The 25,133-nt window shown below is 50.6% G+C and overlaps 2 protein-coding genes across 12 annotated transcripts in view; one reads left to right on the top strand and one right to left on the bottom strand.

Moving 5' to 3' along the window:
* The window catches only part of Slc29a4 (solute carrier family 29 member 4), a 31,944-nt gene extending 12,626 nt beyond the window's left edge, over nucleotides 1-19,318 (top strand). For all 3 annotated transcript variants that reach the window (XM_052754176.1, XM_052754175.1, XM_052754177.1), the window contains exons 2-11: nucleotides 839-1,018; nucleotides 8,320-8,451; nucleotides 9,237-9,350; nucleotides 9,975-10,103; nucleotides 11,194-11,268; nucleotides 14,096-14,340; nucleotides 15,048-15,189; nucleotides 15,281-15,468; nucleotides 16,192-16,432; nucleotides 18,091-19,318. In XM_052754176.1, coding sequence (XP_052610136.1) covers nucleotides 850-1,018; nucleotides 8,320-8,451; nucleotides 9,237-9,350; nucleotides 9,975-10,103; nucleotides 11,194-11,268; nucleotides 14,096-14,340; nucleotides 15,048-15,189; nucleotides 15,281-15,468; nucleotides 16,192-16,432; nucleotides 18,091-18,233 — 1,578 coding nt within the window. In that variant the 5' untranslated portion in view covers nucleotides 839-849 and the 3' untranslated portion in view covers nucleotides 18,234-19,318. The remainder of the gene's footprint in view (nucleotides 1-838; nucleotides 1,019-8,319; nucleotides 8,452-9,236; nucleotides 9,351-9,974; nucleotides 10,104-11,193; nucleotides 11,269-14,095; nucleotides 14,341-15,047; nucleotides 15,190-15,280; nucleotides 15,469-16,191; nucleotides 16,433-18,090) is intronic.
* Nucleotides 19,319-21,935: 2,617 nt separating this feature from the next.
* Nucleotides 21,936-25,133, bottom strand: part of Tnrc18 (trinucleotide repeat containing 18) — a 112,400-nt gene continuing 109,202 nt past the window's right edge. For all 9 annotated transcript variants that reach the window (XM_052754164.1, XM_052754165.1, XM_052754166.1 and 6 more), the window contains 3 exons: nucleotides 24,026-24,262; nucleotides 23,342-23,416; nucleotides 21,936-22,565 (listed from right to left, as the gene is read on the bottom strand). In XM_052754164.1, the coding sequence (XP_052610124.1) occupies nucleotides 22,359-22,565; nucleotides 23,342-23,416; nucleotides 24,026-24,262 (519 nt within the window). In that variant the 3' untranslated portion in view covers nucleotides 21,936-22,358. The remainder of the gene's footprint in view (nucleotides 22,566-23,341; nucleotides 23,417-24,025; nucleotides 24,263-25,133) is intronic.

Here is a 25,133-nt window from a genome sequence, read left to right as displayed (position 1 = left end):
GGCATTCCAACTCCAATTTATTTTTCCACTCTGTCTATGTATGTCTCCTTTGCCCAGGGTTTTCTCCTGCGCGAAGGCCACCTAGCTGCTCTTAGGACAAAGACCTCTGAACTGAGCTCCTGGGCTGTAGTCTCTGCTCTTACCACCCAGTTTCCATAGCAACAGGCAAGGTCACATCACCTCACTGCTGAGCTTGTATCCTTCATGATGAAACATCAAAGGAGAAACAGGGCTGGAAAGATGTCTCAGCCGTTAGGAGCATGTACTGTTTTGGCAGAGGAACCAAGTTTGGTTCCCAACACCCAAGTCAGGTGGCTCAATATGGTTCATAACTCCAGTTCTAAGGGGGATCTGAGCCCTTTGAGTTCCTCAGGAACCAGCACTCATGGACACAGACACACATATAATTAAAATAATAAGATAATTTTTAAAAATATATTTTTAAATGATGGGAGAAATAAAGACAGATGTGGTAGGACATTCCTGTAGTCCCAGCTCTGGGAGGCTGAAGCATGAGGATCACAAGTTCTAGGCCAGCCTGGGATGCAGAGAAAATCCTGTCTCAAAACAAAGCAGATGTATCTCAGTGGTAGAGCACCTGCCTAGAATCCCCCAGTGAGGGACTGGTGGCGTGGCTTAACTGTAGAGCACCTGCATAGCATGTATGAGTCTCTGAGCTTCATCCCCAGTTCAGCAAAATATGTTAAAACAAGTAAACAAATGGGTAAGGAATAAATGGACAGGACGACCCTCGGGCATGCAGCCTGATGACTTAGCTGTGGGAGCATGGTGTCCCCTCCCCTTACCACTTTTTCTGCCTCATCTTCTTTCCTCACAGTGTGAACTGCAATGGGCTCCATTGGAAGCCAGCGCCTCAAGGAGCCCTGTGTGGCAGCCACATCTGGCCAGAGTGTGGTGACAAGTTTCAGCTTTGACAACTTCCAGCTGGAGACAACAGCAGAGGGTGCTCAGGATCCAAGTATCAGAGTCAGGGGTGTCCCTACTTTCACAGACTCTGGTGAGTAAGTGACACTGTCTTCCTCAGGGCCATGACTGGCCACACAGCCTCCAGTCAGTCTTTGGGGCAGCAGGAGCCTCAGGTTGTCATGGAGACTAAGAGACTCAGTCAGGGTTAGGTGGCTAGGGTAACGATTACACCCGATGTTCACTTCTGCACTGTGTCATGTGATCTTTGCTAGTGGCCATCCACAGAGACAGGCCATGGTTGTAGAGTTTCCTTCTCTTTTGTTCTTCAAAGCAAACTGTTCCTGGCTGCAGGCAATGAGGTTTGGATAGGAAGTTCAAATCGCTGCTTCTCAGTTCCACTGTGTGATCTGGGGCAGAGACCTAAAACATCCCTGAGCCTGTTTCCCCAAACTAAAGAGCTGTCCCAACCTACTGTGCAATTGGACTTGCAGAGCAGGTCTGGGGTGGGACGGGTTCGGGTTCAGCCCTGCCCCTATCTCTGGCCTGCTTGGGGACTTGGTGCATGCTTGAAGGACAGTGCCCAGTGCAGGCCTCAAAGCAACTGCAACTGCAGCAAACTGTAGTGTCCGTTAGCACCGTCCTGGGAACTGGGGACACCTGTGAGGTAGCATTTTGTGCAGCTGCTTGTTTGCAGTAGTTCTGTTTCTGGCTCGGAAACGTTCTTGGTAGAGTTCTGCTGGCTGAGCCCCATGTTGGGTTATGAAGAACACCTGCTCCTGTGCAGAGGGGTGGAGTCACTTCAGTGCCAGCCCCCAAAGATGACAGTAGACATGGTAGCGGAAGGGCCCTGGCAGACAGGGATATGTAGTGAGCGGTGCTCAGGTATCAATGCTGACTTGAACTGTAAAGGCTGCAGTTATGGTGCTCTTGGTGGTGGAGGCTATATCAACCAGGGTTCAGTTAAAGAAAGAGAGTCAGGAAATGCTAGACAGAAGAAAGGAAGGAAGGAAGGAAGATGATAGATAGATGATTGAAAGAGAGATAGATGGATGATGGATAGAAGATAGATAAATGATTGATTGACAGATAATTAGATAGATAGATAGATAGATAGATAGATAGATAGATAGATAGATAGATAGATGGATGGATGGACTGAGGGATGGATGGATGATAGAAGGCCAGGTATGATGACTCACACCTATAATCTTAGCATTTGGGAAGCTGAGATAGGATTGCTAATACCCTAGACCAGCCTGGGATGCATAACTAAACTTTGTCTTAATAAAAACCAAATAAATAGCCGGGCGGTGGTGGCGCACGCCTTTAATCCCAGCACTCGGGAGGCAGAGACAGGCGGATCTTTGTGAGTTCAAGTCCACCCTGGTCTACAGAATGAGTTCCAGGACAGCCAAGGCTGCAGAGAAACCTTGTCTTTTTTTTTTTTTTTTTTTTAAGATTTATTTACTTATTATGTATACAGTGTTCTGTTTGCATGTATCCCTGCAGGCCAGAAGAGGGAGCCAGATCTCATTACAGATGGCTATAAGGCACCATGTGGGTGCTGGGAATTGAACTCAGGACTTCTGGAAGAACAGCCAGTGTTCTTAACCTCTGAGTCATCTCTCCAGCCCCGAAACCTTGTCTTGAAAAAACAAACAAACAAACAAACAACAACAACAAAAATAAATAAATAATAGGTATCTGAAAAGATAGATGAATAGATAAACGATAGATGGATGAGTGGGAGAGTGGATAAAGGGACAGATAGCTAAATGATAGGTGGGTGGGTGAATGGATAGGTAGATTAAATAGATCATAAATTGGATGGGGTGGATGGATAGGCAGATGGATAGAGGGATATATAGATGATGGATGAATGGAGGCTATATGGATGTATGATTGTAGATAGATGATGGATGAACAGTTGGAAGGGGTATTAGGTGAATGATGAAGGATGAATGGATGCATGAATGGATGTATAGATGAATAAATAGAAGATGATGGATAGATAGATAATGGCTAGATGGATGGATAGAAAGATGACTGAGGAATGGGTTGGTTGGATGAGGGTTAGATGATGGATAGATGGATGAAGGATGGATGGATGAATAGTGGATTGGATGGATGAATGAATGGAGGATGTATGGATAGATGGATGAGTGCATGAATGGAGAATGTATGGATAGATGGATGCATGCATGAATGGAGGATGTATGGATAGATGGATGCATGCATGAATGGAGGATGTATGGATAGATGGATGCATGCATGAATAGAGGATGTATGGATAGATGGATGCATGCATGAATGGAGAATGTATGGATAGAGGCATGACTGATGGATGAAGGGTGTATAGATAGATGGAGGATGGATGGATATATGGATAGATGCATGGCTGATGGATGTGGGGATGCATGAGTGGTTAGATGATGGATAAATGGATGAAGGATGGATGGATGAACAGCAAGATAAATCGATGCATGGATAGAGGATATATGGATATATAGATAGATAGATAGATAGATAGATAGATAGATAGATAGATAGATGGATAGGAAGAAGAATAGTTATAGATATCATGTTGATCTGTACACATACATAGATTATAGATATTATAAGAAATTTGGCTTACTAAAGTGGGTCTGGTGAAGCCATTATCTTAGCGCACACTCTGTAGCTATAACAAAATACCTTAGGCCAAGTACTTTGTAAAAGATAGAGGTGGGCTGGAGAGATGGCTCAGCAGTTAAGAGCACTGGCTGTTCTTCCAGAGGTCCTGAGTTCAATTCCCAGCACCCACATGGTGGCTCCCAACCATCTATAATGAGATCTGGCTCCCTCTTCTGACCTGCAGACATACATGCAGACAGAACACTGTATACATAATAAATCAATCAATCTTAAAAATAAAAAAAAAAATAAAAGATAGAGGCACTTTAAGCCTCCAGTGGCTGGAAAGTCAAGAATTTGTCACCAGTTTCTGTTTGGTTCTTGTGAGGGCCTCATGGAGACTGGCACCACAGTGTGGGATTCTGAGGGCAGTGTCACATGAGGAAGCAGGAAATGGGAGCAAGTCACAGGAAATGCCAGGCTTATTGATGGCTCACTCACTCAGACTCCCAAAAAATGATGAACTAAATAATTTGTTTAAAACCTTAGAAGGTGACAAGGACTTAAATAGTCCAAGAGAATTATCACCTGAAGCTGAGAAAGAATTGGCCTTGGTAGAAAAGAAAGTACATGAAGGGCACGTAGATCGTATTGCTCCAAAGCTGGATTGCATTTTGGTTATTTTACCTTCTAGGCATTCCCCAACAGGAATATTAATGCAAAGGGAAGATATTATATTGGAATGGATATTTTTACCAAATAAACCAAATAAAAAATTAAAAACTTATGTGGAAAAAATCTATGACTTGATTTGGAAAGGAAAATTGAGACTTTGTCAATTAGCAGGAATAGACCCAGCAGAAATTGTCATACCTTTAACTAAGGAGGACATTGAAAAATTATGGATAGAAAATGAAGCTTGGCAAAAAGCTTGTAGTAATTTTAATAAATAAATAAATCTTAAAAATATAAAATAGTAATTTTAATAAATAAATAAATCTTAATTATATTTATAATAAATAAATCTTATTAATAAATAAATAAATCTTAAAAATAAAAAAAAATGAGCGAGAGCACACTTCTTGCAGAGAAGCATCAGCTCGTTTCAAAGATCGAACCACCTGTGACCTGCATTGCCCCAACGATGACCAAACCTTCTCCAGCACATGAGCCCAGTGGGGACATACCACACCCAGGCACAGCAGAGAATCTAATCCAAAGCAGACAGGCCTGCATCCCCACCCCGGGCTGAGGTCAGTTCCCAGAAGACCAAAATACCTCACCTGATTAGGCCAGAGCCACTCAGAGTCATATTCTTCTTGGATGAACTCAAAGACCTCTTCAGAGGGACTTTCTCCCCAGACCCCTTCCCAGCCACACCTCAGCAAGTCACATAAACAACCAGGCCCCAGGCCTCAGCCTGCTGGGATGGCCTATGAAATGGTCCCTCACAGTGTACCACTTACCAACTCAGCTCCCATACACAGCTCCTTAAAGCATATTTACATACATACCAAATAAAGCCATATCAGGGTCATACCACCACTAAGCATAACACAGTCCATCTTTAGGCCCCTGACACTATGTAAGCCCATTCCTCAGAGATCATTGGTAGATGCTGACAATTCTTCCAGGTCCTGTAACCACAATACAGCTAGCAATTTGGAGCACATCGAAAGAAAGAAAGAAAGAGAGAGAGAGAGGGAGGAAGGAAGGAAGAAAGAAGAAAGAGGAAGAGAGGAAGGAAGGAAGAGAGAGAGAAAAAGGGAAAGAAAAGAGGAAACATTATATGTCTGTTATCTTTGTTTATCTTGTGGGGTGGAGAGCACACCTGTGTCATGGAGGTCAGAGGACAGCTTACGGGAATCAGTTCTCTCCTTCCACTAGGTGGGTTCCGAGTACTAAATTCAGGTCATCAGGCTTGGCAGCACTCACCCCTACCCACTGAGCCATCTCTCCAGCCTTCTATGAACACATCTTATATTACTGATAAGGGCATGTGAGAGTGAATAAAAAATATTTAGGGGCTGGCACAGTGGGGTCACCAAGCCCGATGACTTGGATTTGATCTCCGAATCCACATGATATTGAGAACTGACTTCCAGAAGTCGTCTCTGGCCTCCACATGCACTCTATGGCATGTACACACATACATTAAAAAAAAAAAAAGCAGCCAGGTAGAGGGCTCCTGGGTAAAATGCTTACTATGCAAGCACGAGGACCTGAGTTCAGTCCTCAAAATGTGTATGAAAACTGGGTGTGTGGGCTGGAGAGACGGCTCAGCAGTTAAGAGCATTGGCTGCTCTTGCAGAGGACCACCCAGGTTCCGATCCCAGCATCCACAAGGAAGCTCACGACCATCCGTAACTCTGGTTCCAGGGGATCCAACACCTTCTCCTGGCCTCCACAGGCACCGGCATGCATATGGTGCACAAATATACACTCATGAAAACACTTACACACATAAAATAAAAGTAAGTAAAATTTCAAAACAGAACAACGAAAGCAAACAAACAAACAAAAACAAAGCAGGTGTGGTAGTGAGCAGCTGTTGTCCCAGCGCTGGGGGAGGCGGAGAATCCCTGAGGCTCTCAGGCCAGCCAGTCTCATTGGTAAGCTCCAGGTTCAGTGAAAGACTATCTCAAAAATAAGGTGAAGAGTGATGGAGTAAAGCTCCTGATGTCACCCTCTACATGTGCACCCCCCAACACACATACTCATAATGTCAGCCACGTGATCGTAGTGTATGTTCATGATGTGCTCTTTCTCTGGTCCATTCGGGTTCCCTTTGCTGCCAACAGACACCTCCCTGCCCAAAGCACTGGTCCTGGCAGGTGACCGAGCCTTAATTTCTGAAGGCTTGGGGTATTAGGGACCCTGATTGCATTGGGTTCTTGGGGTCTCCCATTAGCTGTGACAGAGAATGGAAGTGCCCCAAGAGGCCAAGAGGCCCTCTCATATGCCGGGCATGGTCTCTTGTGTTTGTTTTTGTTTTTGTTTTTTTGAGACAGGGTTTCTCTGTGTAACAGCCCTGGCTGTCCTGGAACACACTTGTAGACTAGGCTGGCTTCAAACTCACAGAAATCCACCTGCTTCTGCCTTCTGAGTGCTGGGATTAAAGGCATGAACCACCACACCTGGCCCCAAACCCATTCTTTCTCATTCCTACAGACAGTATCAACTTGCCATCCCTTTGATGGTTGGAATCAATCCCCCTTCCACAAAGGTCTTCTGTCTTGGCTGGGGACTCAGGGCCAGAGTGGCAAGCATTTATGCTCCAAACAACAAAATCATCATGTCTTGGTGTCAAAGCTGGAACTCCCTAGGTCACGGGATGAGTATGTAGCCTAGTTGGTAGAGAGCTTGCTTAGCATGTGTGAGACTCTGGGTTCCATCCCTAGTATCAAATAAATCAAGTATGGTAGTTTATGCCTATAATCCCAGCACTCAGGAGGTAGAGACAGGAGTATCGGAAGTTTAAGGTCATCCTTGGCTACATGGTGAGTCGGAGGCCAGCCTGGAGTCTTATTGGGAGTTGGGGAAAGAAGGAAAAGAAAGGAAAGAAAGAAACCCACCAGATCAGCAGGGACAGAAATGAGCATTTTTGTCAGTAGTTGTTAAAGGGACATGTCCATGTATCACGGCCATGTCCACCCTGGTTCCTGGATCCCAGCATCCTGTCTAGGGAGACAACTGCCCATCCTGGACACTGCATTAGAACATTAGACCTTGCCAGCCCCACAAAGCATTGCCACTGGCTGATCCCATCACAGGGTCTTCAGAAGGCCACCCCACTATTTGGTCAGGCTTGCCGTGGCCAGGGTGGTTGTGATGGGTGGACAATAGGTACAGTGACAGCCCTCATGGTGGCCATAGTGGCTGGGTTAGTTACCTGTCTCATGGCTGTGACAAAAATGCCTGACAAAGGCCACTTAAAGGAAGGGATAGGGTTGCTGTGGCTTGCAGTTTGAAAGATACAGTCCATCGTGGCGAAGAAGGCATGACCTGAGATCATGAGCTAGTGTCAGGAAGCAGAGAGAGAAGAGAGCTTTGTTCAGCTCAGTCCATGGCAATTGATGTCACCCACGTTCAGGGTGGGTTTTACCATCTCATTTAACCCCATCTAGATACTCTCTCACAGACGTGGCCACCATGAGTCTAAACCCTGTCTACTTGACAATCAAGATTGGCTATCAGCAGGCCTGGGGAAGTGGTTCAATGAGTAAAACACTTGCCAAGCAAGTATGAGGATATGAGTTCAAACCCCAGAACTCATAAAAAAAAAAAAAAACAAAACAGCACAGTAGTGCACATCTGTAATCCACCTGCCTCTACCTCCAGAGTGCTGGGATTAAAGACATGTGTCACCACACCTGGCTAAAATTTAAATTAAAAAAAAATTAAAGGGCTGGAGAGATGGCTCAGAGTTTAAGAGTCTTTTCTGCTCTTCCAGAGGACCCAAGTTCAGTTTCCAGCACCCACATCAGGTGGCTCACAACTGCTTGTAACTTTAACTTTAGGAAATGGGATGCCCTCTGTTTCTGTGCGCGCACACACACACACACACACACACACACACACACACACACACACATTGAAAAATAAATAAATAGATTAGGCATCATTATGGCTGTGATGTTTGTGGCCTTAAAGATAGTGATGTGGATGGCTGGGGCCCTGGTCGTCAACAGTGGCTGTGGTGGTGGCAGATGGCAGCCCTGGTGCACTGGCCACAGCCTGAGTGTGCTCACTAGTCTCTCCTGGTGTCTCCCCACTTAGCGATAGAGGAGCCTGTGCCAGATGACCGCTACCATGCCATCTACTTTGCCATGCTGCTGGCTGGCGTGGGCTTCCTACTGCCATACAACAGCTTTATCACTGATGTGGACTATCTTCACCACAAGTACCCAGGTGGGTCTCTCTGCCATCTACATTGCCCTCGAAGGCAGCTCAGTACCCTCTGCCTGGACCAGGGCCTTCTGGGAATCCCAAGGGGTGGGATCCTGCTTGGAGATGTTGTATGGAGAGAACTTTGAATGTGGTTTTTGGGGACCCAGCAGGGAACTGTACCAAACTGGGTGGATGAGTAACTGTGGCATTGACTTTATCTGGAGAATGTAGTTGTTACTTTCTTGTTGCTATGGTAAAAAGGCCTGGCAAAAGCCACTGAAGGGAGAGAGGAACTTGTTCTGACTTATGGTTTGCTGGATATTGTCCACCCTGGGAGAGAAGGCTGGGAAGGCTTGGTGGAGGGAGTGGGAGGCTGGCTGGTCACATTGCAGTCACACTCCGGAAGCAGAGAGTGAGCTGGAAGTGGTTCCCCCTGTAAAATCCCAAGACCCTCCCTGGTGACTGACATCCTCCAGTGAGGCTCCACCCCCTAAAGGGTCTGCAGCCTTCTCAAACAGCATCACCGTCTGGGGACCAAGTGTTCCAGCGTGTGAGCCCATGGGGACATTTCACATTTAAACCTCAACAGGGAAGAAAGGTAGGTTATGGACCTACGTGTGGAGGCTGAGTTACCCAGGGACCAACCTGGCAGGCTGAGGGACAACTGTCAAGTATGTGAATCTCCTCTCCTCAGAGTAGCCACTGATTCACGCTGAGCAATCAGCCCCTGGGGAAGAGTGAAGAGCCCTTGCAGGGGTGAGTGCAGAGGTTGAAAGTCCCTGGGTCCCTGTCTCTCTTATATCCAGGGACCTCCATTGTGTTCGACATGAGCCTCACCTATATCTTGGTGGCATTGGCGGCTGTGCTTCTAAACAACGTTGTGGTGGAGAGGTTGAACCTGCACACTAGGATCACCACAGGTATTCAAAGCTACTCTATGCTGTCCCCTCCCAGAGGCTCCAAGCGCCTCAGCCCATGGCACCTGCCCACCTAGCTTCCTAGCCTTGTCTGTGAAACACGTGCTTTTTCCTTATTTTCAATAATTTATTTTATGTACATTGGTGTGAAGGTGTTAGATCCCCTGGAACTAGAGTTACATACAGTTGTGAGCTGACATATAGGTGCTGGGAATTGAACCCAGGTCCTCTGGAAGAGCAGCCAGTGCTCCCAACCGCTGAGTGATCTCTCCAGCTCCACACGTGCTTTTTCTAGGACCACTGTGGGCTTTGTTCTTGGAAGCCAGCATCAGGCCACTTGCCAGCACAATGGCAAACGCTTCCACAGGCTCTTGTGACCCCTAAAGTTAGAGCCCTAGATCCCCCCTGTAAAGTGACTTTCAGCTTCAAGGCTCAGCTCGGATGACTACTCCTCCAGAAAACCCTCAGAATTTCCCTGTAGACTCTCCTGGAGTCTTCTACCTGCCTAATATTCTAGGGGACAGGTAGCCACAGTGTCTGAGACATAGCTCTCTGGAAAATGGGGTGAGGCGAGGAGCGCCCACCTGGTGCTCACCGTGCCCCTCACGACTTCTCTGCTCCCTGTAGGCTACCTCCTCGCCTTGGGTCCCTTGCTCTTTATCAGCATATGTGATGTGTGGCTTCAGCTCTTCTCTCACGACCAGGCTTACGCCATCAACCTGGCCGCTGTGGGTACTGTGGCCTTTGGATGCACAGGTAGGGAGTGGGGCCAGGATGCACCAGAAGGCCTGAGCCTAAGTGCTCTGTGGCCCTGTTGCACAGGTAACACACTCTACAAGGTGAGTCAGTCCAGGTGCTGGCCATGTGTCTCTGAATACACCAGAGCATGTGTACACACCACACACATGCACACATAGGCACCAAGGGGACTCTCATGTGGCACAGGTTTGGAATGCAGCCCCCTGGTTCTCTTGAACTCCAGATCCTCCTGTCTCTACCTCCTTCATGCTAGGATCACAAGCATGCACCCCCACACCCAGATTATGCAGCGCTGGGCACAGAACCCAGGGCATCATGGATGCCAAGCAACCTCTTGTACTAGCTAAGCTCACTCCCTCTTTTTTACTGAGACAGTCTCAAGCAGTCCAGGCTGGCTTTGAACCCCTAATCCTGCTGCCTCCAGCTCCCAAGTATTGACATTACGCGTGTACATCCACACACTCAGCTCTCCCTTGCTTTTTTTTTTTTTTTTTTTTTTTTTTTTTGGTTTTTCGAGACAGGGTTTCTCTGTGTAGCTTTGCGCCTTTCCTGGAACTCACTTTGGAGATCAGGCTGGCCTTGAACTCACAGAGATCCACCTGCCTCTGCCTCCCGAGTGCTGGGATTAAAGGCGTGCGCCACCACCGCCCGGCTCTCCCTTGTTTTTACTACATGGTCCAACCCCATCAGAAATGGGGCGGGAGCTGTGTTCCATAGAGCCACTCAGAGATTTAGGTTGACAGCCCCATTTCAACCGATAGCCTCTACCATCACTACTATTGAAAAAAAAGGCTGAGAGTAAGTTTGCCCTGTCTCATCCAGCAAGGGACATGTATCGTCTCCTCTTGCATCAGACAGTACTTGTCAGTGACCTTGAACCCCAGGGGCAGGGAAGTGGCTGCTCTGTGTGCGATGTTCAGGGCAACACTGTTTCCTCCCCATGTTGCTGTCTGGCTGTGTTAAACTCACCACCGCTCTAGTGTTAGGCCCTCTGAGCACCTGTCCTCCAGAGCCAACATAGCACGGGCGGTTCATATTGCCTCTGTGTCAAATGATATCTGACCACTTCCTCCCTCTCTCTCTTAAGTGCAGCAATCTAGCTTCTATGGCTACACAGGATTACTGCCCAAGAGGTACACGCAGGGGGTGATGACTGGAGAGAGTGAGTATTGAGACCCCCAAGGGGGCACCAGTCTGGGAAGCCTACTGGGCATGTCCTAGTTAGGGAAGTGTTCCAGAAAGCTCTACACATGCTGGATTGGGGATGGTGACTGTCAATGGCAAGGGATGGACCGATAGGTGGGAGGGACACGTGTGCACACCTATGTGTGGAATTCCTTTGGAGCATGAGAGCCATAGCTCCAGTGAGTATTCAGGTGGGGATATTTGCGTACCCATTGTGTGATTTTTTTTCCAGAGAGATGTAATCAAATGTCTGCTCACTCCAGATAGGACACCATTGGTATACCAAAACCCATGCCACCCAGTCTAGCTTTGCTGCACCTATGGGTTTGTTAGGACTGACTTACAGGAGCATCACTGAGAAGCCCACCCCAGGCCCGGTGTTAACTGGGGAAAACTGTGTGCCCGGGCTCCTGGCACAGCCTGCAGGCAGCTCTGCTGCTGGCGGGAGACTCTCCTCCCCACAGCAATTGTTACTGCTTGGATAACCTTCAGGAGGGGCCTTGAGAATCTTGTGTGGTTCAGCTAGACTTTTTTTTTTTTTTTTTTTTTTAAAGATTTATTTATTATGTATACAGTTCTGCCTGAACATATCCCTGCAGGCCAGAAGAGGGCGCCAGATCTCATTACAGATGGTTGTGAGCCACCATGTGGTTGCTGGGAATTGAACTCAGGACCTTTGGAAGAACAAGCAGTGCTCTTAACCTCTGAGCCATCTCTCCAGCCCTCAGCTAGACTTTTAATCTTTATTTCTTGAGTCTTTTGAACCTTCCTCCTTCCTTTAGGAGGGAGTGTTTCAATTTTAGAAATTTGCAAAATTGTGTGTCTGTGTGTGTGTGTGCGCTCAGGACCAAATCCTCCTCAAATTCCCCCTATCCACCACCACCAGACACCCTTGCTTATCACTCTGCTACTTAAACCCTTTTGTCTGCCAAGCCACATCCCAGATGCCCCTTTCTGATACACAGCACCCTTGCACGAGTCTGAAATTTACCCAATGTCCAGACCTCAAAAGACCTCTGGACATGCCCTTCAGGAGGACTCCAAGTGTGTCCCATCCCACCCTCTATTCTGTAGCTAGTCACAACCCAGCAAGAAGCTGGGCCCAACCATCATCCTCAGGGGCTGCTCTCCGAATCTCGGCTTCTTCTGCAATGTATTGCCTGGAACATCAAACCACACCACCTAGAGCTGACTTCTGGAAGGTGGTCAGCACACAGGTGGCTTTGCAAGCCAGCAGATTTTTGTTGTTGTTGTTTTGAGAGAGGGTCTCGTATAGCTCAGGCTGGCTTCAAATTATACAGCTGAGGATGCCCTTGAACTTCTGATCTTCTTGTTTCCAACTCCCAAGTGTTGAGATTCCAGGCATGTGCCATCTCTCTCTCTCTCTCTCTCTCTCTCTCTCTCTCTCTCTCTCTCTCTCTCTCTGTCTGTCTCTCTCTCTGTCTCTCTCTCTCTGTCTCTGTCTGTCTGTCTGTCTGTCTGTCTCTCTCTCTCTCTGTCTCTTTCTCTCTCTCTTTTCTTCTTTGGTTTTTTTCGAGACAAGGGTTTCTCTGTGTAGTTTTGGTGCCTGTCCTGGAACTCACTCTGTAGACCAGGCTGGCTTTGAACTCACAGAGATTCACCTGGCTCTGCCTCCTGAGTGCTGGGATTAAAGGAGTGTGCCACCACCGCCCAGCCCCACCACACTCTCTTTACCAAGGGTTGGAAGTAGAACCCAGGACATCACACATGTTTAATAAGCACTCTACCAACTGAGCCACATTCCTAACCCAAACCAGTAGATTTTGTGGTGGAATCAGTGTGGCTAGCCCATCAGGATGGTGTTGGTGTACTGATTTGGTAGCCAAGAGCCCCTCAACACAGACTTACTTAGAGCCCTGCCCATCTTCTTCAGCTCATGGCAGACATGACTAGTCTTGCCCCACACTGCTCTGCAGCTGTGGGTTGAACTTAAGCAAAACTCTACCTGCTCTCTGCAGCAGTCCTGCCTGCCTTGACCCTGACACCCTCCTCCAACTGGCCCCTGCTGGGAGCGTGAGGGTGGGAACCTTTCGGTATTTCACACACCCTTGTGACTGTTATTCACTTGGAGTGCTCACTCTCAGTCTGTGTGCCTGGCTCTCCAGTACCGCAGACCCCCTGGCTTAACTGTCCCCTCCCAGGGAACGCTACTCTGATCCTTCCCCTCTGGACACGTCTTCTGCCACAATGTATACCCTGTACCACTGTTGTGTGTTTCCATGGCTTATCTGTGGCCTCTCTCCATTAAGCCTAGGAAGGCAGGGCCTTGTGTCCTCCCTGTGGAGTACCTCAGGGCAGGACACCAGCTCAGTGATGCTGCCCATGGTGTGAAATGACGGGGGTGGGGGGTGGGGTGAGAGCAGCAGCAGTCCTGGGGGAAGGGGAGCTGAAGCAGGCTGTATGGGTAGAGTCTAGGAGTGGGTGGGGCTAGTGAGATCAGGCTCAGCTGGGCTGGGGGTCCGGAGACAAGACATAGGGGTGAGGGGCTTCAAGGGGTTGGGGGAGGACTTGGAGAGAAGTTGGGGCCTTGGACAGGATGGAACTGGCAGAGATCAGCAAAGTAGGGTGGGGCTGGGAGAAGTTGGGGCCTTGGACAGGATGGCGGGTGGGGCCTGGTAGGACGGTAGACCAGGTACTGTGGATTGGGACTGGAGCAGCGGGTGGATGGAGTGGGTAGAACTCAGTGAGGGAAGACTGGTGGTGGATGGGATGGAGTCAGGGTAGGGGGTGGCTTGGTTGAGAGAGGCCTTGGGAATGCTCAGTAGCCACTGCCTCACTTCCAGGCACCGCAGGGGTGATGATCTCTCTGAGCCGGATCCTCACTAAACTGCTGCTCCCAGATGAGCGGGCCAGCACCATCATCTTCTTCCTGGTCTCCGCGGGCCTGGAGCTGCTGTGCTTCCTGTTGCACCTGCTGGTGCGGCGCAGCCGATTTGTACTCTACTACACCACACGGCCCCGCGACAGCCGCCCCATCCGGGCAGGTTACCGAGTGCACCACGATGTTGCATCAGGAGACATCCACTTTGTAAGTGCGGTGGCCTGGCCTGACCTCATTCTCCCACACAGGTGTCTGAATATGATCTCAGGCTGCAGGCTTGCTTCTGTACTCTGAGACATTCCATCCTGTGGGCTGTTTCAGCCTTCCAGAGCACCATGGATAGTCTGTGACCCTCCACCAGCTGTGGCATCTCACATCTGTGGCCCAAGACTCTCTTCAGCTCCTGTGACCCACCTGCTAGGACACCCTGTTGGGACAGTGGGAGGTGATGGTTTTTTAGCTATGGCCAGAGAGAAGAGCCCAGGATGTGTAGCAGATCTCCAAAGCCTAATGGGGGAGAACCCCAGGGCCATGAAAGTGGGGTCCAAAGAAGTCCAATAGATGGAAGGCAAGGGAATCCTGTGATGAACTCCCTTCCATCACATCTCAGGGGTGCTCCAAGGGTGGCCCCAATACCCATCCATTGAGTGGTTGGCTGTAGCCTGGGAAGGCCAATTCACAGTTCTGGAAAGCTAGAGTGCCCTCTGGTGGTTATATGCTGCATACCACCTCCGCTCTCACCCACCTCAGGGCTCGGAGGAGGGAGGCTGGGTGGAGGGAAAGAGGGCAGGTAAGCATTGGCCCTTGATAAGGAAGTGCACACAGTAGGCGCTGATTGAATGTCTGGATGACTGTGGCTATACCATTTGCCTTGGGTCCCTGGCCCATGACTCCCATCATCCCCTTCTACCCAGGAGCACCAAACTCCATCCCTGTCCAGCAGCAGGTCCCCGAAGGACAGCCCAGCCCATGAGATGGCCCACAGCAACAGTGGGGCCTACATGCGTTTTGATGTGCCTCAGCCACGAGTCAAACGAAACTGGCCCACCTTCAGAGGTCAGTATGAGGCACTGTGGGGCTGTCACCCAGGCTTGAGACATCAGGGGACCCATGAACACCACCCTCTAACACGCCTCAATTCCCCTAGCCCTGCTGTTGCACCGGTACGTTGTGGCGCGGGTCATCTGGGCCGACATGCTGTCCATTGCGGTAACCTACTTCATTACACTGTGCCTGTTTCCTGGCCTGGAGTCCGAGATCCGCCACTGCGTGCTGGGCGAGTGGCTGCCCATCCTGGTCATGGCTGTGTTCAACCTGTCAGACTTTGTGGGCAAGGTGAGGCACAGGGTGGCTTTGGGGAGTCCCAGGAAGGCTCTAGTCTTTCTGGGGCAACCCCAGACTGAGGGTTCATGTGAGTTCCAGGTGGGGAGGGTGGAAGTCATGGAGTACCGGCATCTCTAACCCTGACCTGTGGAGTATAGCCCCTGCCTGGTTTCTCTGGCGACAAGTGCATTTCAGGCTAGAATCAACCCCAGTTCTCCTGCCTCATGGTCACTAGTGGATCCCTCTGAGGATGATTCAGGCACAGGCTGCCAGCTGAGCAGCACATCTGTCACACAAGTAGATTGGTGGTCAGAGGTGGAATGGGACCCCAGCCACCCTGCAGCTCAGATGAGCCATGTCTCTTTGTGCCCAGTCTTGCTGTTACTGTGTTTTATGGAGTATGGAGGATGAGACCCAGGGCCTTGCCCTTGTCAGGCAAGCATTCGACCACTGAGCCACCCCACCACCACCCACTCAGAAATGTTCTAGAATCCCCCCAGTGAGGTGTTGGGGGAGTGGCTCAGCAGCAGAGTGCTTGCCTAGCACATTCCAGGTCTCATCCCCCATCACCAGTACTGAAGAGGGAAAAAAGTACATGCAATGCTTTGGAGGGCCTTGCAAAGTGAGCTGGATGGAGCCACAGGTGCCGGGGGACAGGCTGTATGTAGCTTGAGTGTCTGGTAGGGAGGCAGGCTCCTGGCTCGGTGGGTGACGCACACTCCCTGCTACCTGCAGATCCTGGCGGCCTTACCCGTGGACTGGCGGGGCACTCATCTGCTGGCCTGTTCTTGCCTTCGTGTGGTCTTCATCCCCCTCTTCATCCTGTGTGTCTACCCCAGTGGCATGCCTGCCCTCCGCCACCCTGCCTGGCCCTGTGTCTTCTCGCTGCTAATGGGCATCAGCAATGGCTACTTTGGCAGTGTGCCCATGATCTTGGCAGCCGGTAAAGTGAGCCCCAAGCAGCGGGAACTGGCAGGTAAGACTCACTGGCCTCAGGGACACCCAGGGCTCCCTTTTGATAGCCTAGTGCCCTTCTAGAAAGGAAACTGAGGCCTGGAGAAGCCAAGGGGAGCCAGTGAGTGAGAAAATATATTTGGTCCCAAGGGTTAAGTGACAAGGAAGTTGTAGGTATGAGGACATCTGTAAGTAACGTCTTTATTTCATTCATTCACTCACTCATTCTGCTACTACTTGGGGAGCCTGTATGTCTGGCACTCTCCTGGGCAGTGGAGACATGACGCTGCCCACATTTGCAGGGTTACAGTCCTGAGATGGAGACAGCCAATAAACAGAGAGATAACAAACAGATGTGATATGTTTCACGGTGGTAAGTCCTAGGAGTTATGTTAGTTTGAGAAGTGGGGGCAGATTCAGGGATTGGGGGGGTATGGTGTAATGTGAACAATCTTGCAAGATTTTACTGAGGAGGTGGCTTTTGAGCAAAATCCTGGAGGAAGAAGTGAGGGAGACAGGTACAGGAAGCTTCCAGAAATGGCATCCAAGCAGAAGGAGTCATATGTGCAAAGGTCCCGAGCACCTGCCTTTGATCTCCCAGTGAGGCCAGGTGGAGGCCAGGTGGATAGAGCGGGAGCAGACAGGGATGAGAAGGTTATTCAAAAACGTCTGCAGTGGTCCAGGCCTGAGGACAGGCTTGTGTGGAGGTGGGGGAAGGGCTGGTATTAGAACCTGTCTCAGTGGTTCTCAGGGTTAGCTGATAGATGGAGAGATGAGGTCTAAGAGAGTCAAACTTCCAGTTTTGGGGCCTCCTGCTGAAGGTGAGGCTGGTATTGCCATGGACTGATAGGGAAGTGAAGGAAGGGGCATCCAGGTCAGATGTGGGGGCATACTGAATTGTCCCCAAGAAGGAGACAGCTGGAGGCAGGAGGCAATAGATAAAAATGGAAAGAAGCCAGGCCTGATGGGTACAGGCCTGTCATCTAGCTCCTCAGGAGGCTAAGGCAGGAGGATTCCTGATTTGAGGTAAATGAGAACGCTTTCAAAATAAAAAAAGTAAAAAGAGGCCAGAAAATGTAGCTCCGTGGTAGAACCCCTGCCTAGAATCCCCCCAGTAAGGGACTGGGGTGTGGCTCAGTGGTAGAGCACCTGCCTAGAATCCCCCAGTGAGGGGCTGGGGTGTGGCTCAGTGGTAGATAATTGGCTTAGCTTGTGAAAGGCTACACATTCTATCTCTAAGACTGGAAAGAAAGAAAGAAAGAAAGAAAGAAAGAAAGAAAGAAAGAAAGAAAGAAAGAAAGAAAGAAAGAAAGAAAGAAAGAAAGAAAGAAAGAAAGAAAGAAAGAAAGAAAGAAAAAGAAGAGAGAGAGAGGGGAGGGAGGGAGGGGAGGGATGGAGAGAAGGAAGAGAATGAAGAAGGAAGGGAAGAGAAGGGCAGAGAAGTAGGCAAGACCTCAGGGACTCCAGTGAGATCACTCCTAAAAGACCCAAAATTGAGACAGTGGGTTTCTAGGGGAGGAGTATTTAACACAGGATGTCACAGGCTCTTAGGCACTGACAGTTGTCACCACAGTGCACACCCGAGAAGCCACGGCCACAGAAATTGTCCAGCACAGTGTGGCCTCGGCTCCCATGGCTGCTCTTCGCCCCTTACTCAGGTCAGGTCACTCTTGCCCACAGGAAACACCATGACTGTGTCCTATATGTCGGGGCTGACCCTGGGCTCTGCTGTTGCCTACTGCACCTACAGCCTCACCCGTGATGCCCACAGCAGCTGCTTCCAAACAGCCACCGCCAATGACTCCATCCCCGTCGGCCCCTGAGCCAGACCCACCTGACCCTGCCCACTGCCCAGGGAGGGCTGCTCAGGCCAGCCACCCCAAGGCCTGAGGACCCTCCCCACCCTTGCCTCAGTGCCTGCGGGGTCCTGGCCGCCTCCTAAGCCACTAAAGCCACCTCACCACTTCGTTCCAGCTGTCCACTGCAGTTGGAACATGTCTTCACCACCCTGGACACCGCCTACCCATGTGTTCTGTGTTTGGTCAGACACCTGCCTTTCATCCTCTATGTCCAGAGGCGCAACATTTGTCCTGTCAGCATGATGGGGTTATTCAGACTCAAAGCCATCCAGAATGGCTGACCACAAGTCTGAGTGACTCCCTTCCCTGTGACCCCACTGTGGGGTCTGCTGCAAAGGTCCCATGGTCTTCAATGTCGTTTTCACTTATTGGGTAGGTGGTACATCCTCATGAGTGTTAGAAATCTTGAAGGAAAGGGACAGTCCCTGGTCCCATTTTCTCCCCTTCTTAGACACTTCACACACACACACACACACACACACACACACAGAGAGAGAGAGAGAGAGAGAGAGAGAGAGAGAGAGAGAGAGAGAGAGAGAGAGAGAGAGAGAGAGAGCATTAAGTGTGGAAAACTCATTCCTGGGTCTACACAGGCTTCCCGTAGTCATAGCTGCAGAGCTGACCTGGGTGTACCCACCTGAGGTGGAGGACTTCGCCCACGCAACCCCCTAGAGCACAGGCTAAGGGTCATGCTTAACAGGGAGGTCCTCCCATTTCCTCCCCAGCGCCACTCAACCTATCCATAATGCAGGGACAGCCAAGATCCACTCTTGACCTAGGCCACCCCGCCCCTGTCCATTGAGAATCAAGTAGTAACATGACCCACTTGAAACCCTGGCAAATGGCAGTGAGCTGGGGAGTGGGGTCACTGGGTGGTGGGGTTGGCTGTGGGGCCTCTGGCCAAAGATGGCTTTTGCTGAGCCAGGACACTTGCCTCTCTGCACACTCTGGCCCCAGCTGTGACCACCCTGTACCAACCCCTGCTGTGTCCCATCTACCTATGTGTCCTCTGACTACCGCACTGGCCATTAAAGATGGCAGAGACTGCCCACTGCTGTCCCTCATGAGGTGTTTGTGGGGGGAGTGGGGGGAACTGAGCCACTGGGGGTAGGGTGGGGAGATTAAAATGGGGCCCTGGTGGATTAAGTCTTCTCCACAATGCTGAGACCTTTGTGGTCCCACCTATGAAGCAGCCCCACCTGCCCTGAGCTAGGTGTTTTTAGAACGGATGGTTGGTCAGGGGCCTGTTCTTCGTGCCTAGTGCTGACCATCTGGAGCTTGCGTTGGCCCCTAGTGACCATTGGCCCCATGAGGATTCCCATCTGGTGCATTGGAAGAAGAGCTCAGAAGGGAGTCATTCGGTCCAGGAGGCGGGTTGCTCAGGAATGGAGTCTTCCTGCTGCAGTCTCGCCAGCTCTGATGATGATTTGGACTCTCTCTCTGTCTCTGTCTCTGTCTCTCTCTCTCTCTGTCTCTGTCTCTCTCTGTCTCTGTCTCTCTCTCCCTCCCTCCCTCCCTCCCTCTCTCTATGTGCAGAGGCCAGAGGAAGACCCCCAACATCTACTGTCACATCCCCTCTGCCTTCCTTATCTAGTCTCACCACAGCTGCCCCTCAACATTTTAGGCTAGACTGGTTGGCCAGCAAGCTCCTGGAATCCGCCCACCACCACCCACTGGCCGTACTGGACTCATTTTTTTTTTTTTGAGTTCTGGGGATTTGAACTCAGTCCTTACGCTTGTCTAGCACTCACTGAGCCACCTTCCCAGACCGGAAGCATCCTTTCACTGCTCCGTTCCTGGAGACCCAAGGAATGGGCTGGGAAAATGGGGCGTTGGAGGAGGGCCACCTCAGTCCTATAGCCTCGGGCACTCACATGGTGTGCAACCCTTGTGGGTCCTAGCTGGGCAGCCTTTATGAATCAAGACCTGGATGGTGGTGATGTCACAGGGACCACCAGATGACAACAGGGTGACTCTTCCCATTCACCACGTTACTCAGTCTCCCTGCTCAACCTAACACTTGTCACCCCCCACCCCCACCCCACCCCCTTCCCCCGCTGTGATGTAGGAAAGCCCAGAATGAGGGCTGTAGCTATCTATGCAGATTCACACTTGGGGTTGGCAATGGCCAGCATCCAGTCCGTCAATCCAGCTTCTACAGGGCGCAGAACTGTTACCGTGACCCATCCATATGTGGGCTTGAGCCCACAGGCCGCAGGCCATCCTGCTTGCTTATTTGGCTGGAGTGGCTAGCCATGGAGGCTGCCCTCCCTTCCCTGCCCTGCGATCCTGAGGGCACCACCATGCTTGTTCCTTTCCTGGGATGGAACTCGGGCAATTTACCGACAAACTCTCCATCCTGTAGCTCTTAATTTTTTTTTTCAAGATTTACTTTGCCTGCATGTATATCTGTGCACCAAGTGATCCCTGGTCAGAACAAGGTGTCAGGTCCCTTGGAACTGAGTTACATACAGTTGTGACCTGCCATGTGGGTGCTGGGTACTGAGTCTGGACCTTCCGCAAGGGCAACAAGTGCTCATAATGATTGAGCCAGCTCTCCAGCCCCTAGCTCTTGAATTTTAAACAAGACAGACCATCCCGGCTTCCAGAACTTTCTGAAATGCTTGACCTAGCCCATTCATCTCTGTGCCTAGTAGAGCAGCTCCAGGGTGCACCCTGGCTTTTGCCCCTGGCATGTGGGGCTCCTCCAAACCGACCCCACCATCCCAGGCTCCCAAATAAGCCACTCCAAGCCATAGTATTTTTCCAATTAAATTTTTTCTTTTCTTTCTTTTCTTTTTTTTTTTTTTATGAAAAAGATCACACAGAATTTGCCAACAAACAAAATTCCAAAAGAAATGTTAAAAAAAAAATCAGGAAACAGTAATTACCCCCCCCAAAACAAAACAAAACAAAACCGAAGTCTGGCTTTTCCTTCCTTCAAGATTGTCTGCTCAAAGCCTCCGGGGACCCCACTGGGGTCTGGCAGGCACAGGGGGGCTGGTTAAGTGCTTCGGGCTGAGCTGGGGGCTGGGTTTGGGGCCCCTCTGTCTATCTCCATCTCTCGTCCATTTGGGGGCACATACAGTACACATGGGCAGGGGTGAGGGTGCAGGGGAGTTGGGGGGAGGCATAAAGCCGGTGCTAGACACTCACAATCTAACAGGAAATAAAAAATAATATTCTGCACGTCAGAATGTGTTTTTTTTTATAATTTCATAGCTATTTTTCACAGTTTTAAAAAGTTTATATATATATTTATATATATTTATCTTTATATATATAATTAAAAAGTTGACTCCATTTAAAGGTGTATGATACAGGGGCAGGCTACAATAAACTGTACAGGTAACCTTTCGGATCCTCCTGGTGGAGGGGGCCGGGCGGGCCGTGCCGGGCGTGGGCGCGGGTTTCAGCACCATTGGGGTTTTCTGTAGTGTAAGGGTCTGGGCTGGGGGGCCCACCAGGTATGGTGATGCTCCTGGGCTGCCCTCCCCTGCCTTGTTCCCCAAGTCCAGGCTGTCCTGAGAGGGTGGAGGCCGGGCATGCAGGCACCCAGATGCCCAGTGATTGGTGAAGCTGGCTGGCGTTGGGGCCCTCCGGCCCATGGTGGAAGGCCTTCGATGGGCTCCGTGCTGGGTGTGGCTGAACTCTATACCAAGCATCGGTTTGGGTCCTTGGAACTCTCCCTCACCCCATCCACAAAAACAAAGTACACAGGCCCAGAGCTCGGAGGGCAGCCTCATTAAGCGCATACAAAGTGCTGGAGGGAAGTCCCCTCTGAGATGACCCTGACGGGACAGCAGAGCCGGACCCTGATAGCTGGATGTGGGGGGTGGGGGTGGGGGGAGGTGTCTCAGCATGAGGGCACCAGGGGATGACCAGAAAGGGTCTAGAGATGTGTGCACATGTGCGCACACACGTGCATGCATACGGGCACACACATGTACACACTCGCACTTGCCTGGGGCGTCCACCTGGTCACATGCACACGCCCACGAGCACACTGGCATGCACACAACACACATGGTCCCGCGCCATGGCAGTGGTGGGGAGGGGTCTCTCTGGGCCCCGCTGGGTAGGGGGCACTCAGCAGAGCACAGGCACGCCATCTGTAGAGAAGATCATGCCTGTGGTGGGCTCATAAGTGCCCGCGAGGTAGTACAGGCCCTCGCTGTCCTGGTACTTCTTGGTCTTTAGCATCTGCTCATACTGCTCCAGGCCCACCACCAGGCACTTGTGGGACACTGTCTGAACGTCGTTCTCATCCACATGGGAGGACTGGTACAGGGCACGCTGCGGGGACACAGTGTCGGTGTTAGGGACTGGAGGGAACCCTTCTGGATCAGGGGGACCCCGGGATGCTTTAAGGGTACAGACCTGGAGGCCGAGATATGGCGATAGAGATGGAAAAAGATGGAAACGAAAAGAGACAGAGCAAGAGTCGGAGAGACTGAGACTGAGAGAGACCAAGAGACAATGATAGAGAGACAGAGACCACAGGAGATGAAGAGAGCAGAGAGAAACAGAGATGGCAAGAGGAGACAGTGCCCCAAGGTAAGAATGGACACATGGCCTGTGCAGACTCCTTGGGTTAAGGTCCTCATCTTACAAGCAGCAAGTTATGAGGACCCAAGTTTAGATCTCCAGAACTTACAGAAGCAGCAGGTGGATGTGTCAGCCCACCTGTAATTTCAGCCTCAGAAGACAGAGACAGGGGACCTCTGGAGCAAGCTGGCTAGTAAGACCTGGGTTTGACGATCAAGGAAGACTCCCAGTGCTGACCCTGGGTCTCCACCCACGCCCACACCCACACGCACACTCCCCACCATGGGTGTGAACTTTCATATATGCAGACACACAGAAAAGAAATAAAAATGAGAGGAACAACAGAAGAGAAGAGGGACAGATGTGCAGATTCAGGGAGCAGGTGGGACAGAGAAAGGGACCTCAGTAGCTCAGAACCACAGACACAAGAGGGAGAGACTTGGCGGGGCAGAGCAGAAAGTTTACAGTCCAGCCCATCTGGACAGAGCCGATACCCCAGCACCAGCCCGCCGCTGCCTTCTTACCTCCATAAAGTCCTTCCTCTGGCTGGAGGCCCGCAGGGCTGCAGGGAGACTGCGCCCCGACTTCTGGTCCCAGTGCTGGGGGGATAGATGAGGGGATAGGGTTAAGTCTGAGCCTTGTTTTACCTCCATCTGAGATCTCTGGCTGACTATACAAGCTCCCTTGGACTCAACCTCCTCACTTGTAGGGGCACTGTTCTTAGTATCCAGATGCCCAGCCTCAAGCTGTGTGATGGTTAGTTTTTAACCGTCAATTTGACACAATCTAGAATTATCTGGGAAGAAAGTCTCAATACGGCGCCCTCTAGGAAGGTTGGGGTGTGGGTACCTCTGCTGGGCTTTATCTTGATCTTGTTAATTGAGGTGCGAAGACCCAGCCCACTGTGGGCAACACTATTCCTGCACAGGGAACCTTGGACTGTTTGAGTAGAGGGAGCGAGCTGAGCACTAAGCATGAATGCATTCATACTCTCTGCCCCGGCTGTGGATGTGATATGACCAGCTGTCCCCACAGAGATGGACGGTAACGTAGAACCGTCAGCTAAAAGAAAACCCTTACTCTCCTATGTTGCTTTCTGTCAGGGTATTTTAGCACACCAACAGAACCATGGGTTCTGCCTTTCAACAACCATGGGTCTGACTTTATGTACCAGGGTCTCTCCCAGTTCCCAGCAGGGAAAGGCTCACCTGGCCCTCGTGGAACTGTTTGCCCGGGCTGGTCTCTTCTGGATGGTAAAACCACTTCACACGAACCACCATGTTGTTGCCCCATGACTCCCACATGCTCTGGATCCGGCCAATGTAGGGTAGGTTGGGGCGGCCAGCCGACAGGAAGACTGCACAGTCCCCAATTCGGATCATCTCCTTGCCTCGAACGATGGCTTTGTAGAAGAGCTTGCGAGCCTTGCCCTTCATGCCTCGCCGCTGTAGGATGTGTTAGTCAGGGACCAGAGCCCAGCACTGTGCCCAGCCCCGTGGAGTCTCATGCCAGGCACCCCACCAGCCAGGCCCTGGCTGGGCAAGCCTGGATTCCCTCATCCTGGACCTAAGCACCTACCACCAATACTGGGGGTCTGCACGGAAGGGATGCCTCAGCTTGAGTTTGGAAGCCCCAACCCCACCCCGAGTTCGCCCGCTGAGAGCTTATTGAAGGACCAGCTGGTGGCGCTACTGAGGGAGTGGAACTGTTAAGAGTTGGTGCCAAACCAGGAGGAAGCAGGTCACTGGAGGTACAGCCTTAAAGGGGCTCTCAGGCCTCTGTTTCCTGGCAGCCAAGAGATGAGCAATTCTGCCACACCATGTGCTCCTGCTTTAGCGCAGACCCAAGCAATCAAGCCAGAGCTGGCAGATGGACACAAAGACCCAAGCAGTAGAGCCAGGGCCAGCAGATGGACACAATGAGCCATAACGAAAGTTTCCTCTTCACAAGTTATCTCAAGTGTCCTCTCATAGCAACAAAAGCTGTCTGCTACACCCCTCTTCGTTTTTAGAGGCAGGGAGTGTACGCATGTGTGCATACACATGTAATGGGTGTACATTCAGGTGCACATGTGTGCATGTGAGGTGCAGGTGTGTGGCGGCCATAGGTGTCTTCCTCTTTTGCTCTCCATCTTACCTATTTTTTTAAAAAACATACTTATTTTGTTTATGTATGACTTTGTGAGTGTATGTGCACATGTGTGTGCAGATGCCCAAAGAAGCAAGAGAAACGTTTCAGATCCTTGGGAACTAAAGTTACTGGCGTTTGGGAGCCACCAATGTAGGTGCTGTGGTTCAAACTCTGGGCCTCACAACG

Source organism: Peromyscus californicus, unplaced genomic scaffold, assembly GCF_007827085.1.
Source record: "Peromyscus californicus insignis strain IS unplaced genomic scaffold, ASM782708v3 Scaffold_2__1_contigs__length_46816999, whole genome shotgun sequence".
Taxonomy (NCBI): domain Eukaryota; kingdom Metazoa; phylum Chordata; class Mammalia; order Rodentia; family Cricetidae; genus Peromyscus; species Peromyscus californicus.
Note: the sequence above shows the minus strand (reverse complement) of the source record. Positions and strands in the feature narration are given on the sequence as shown.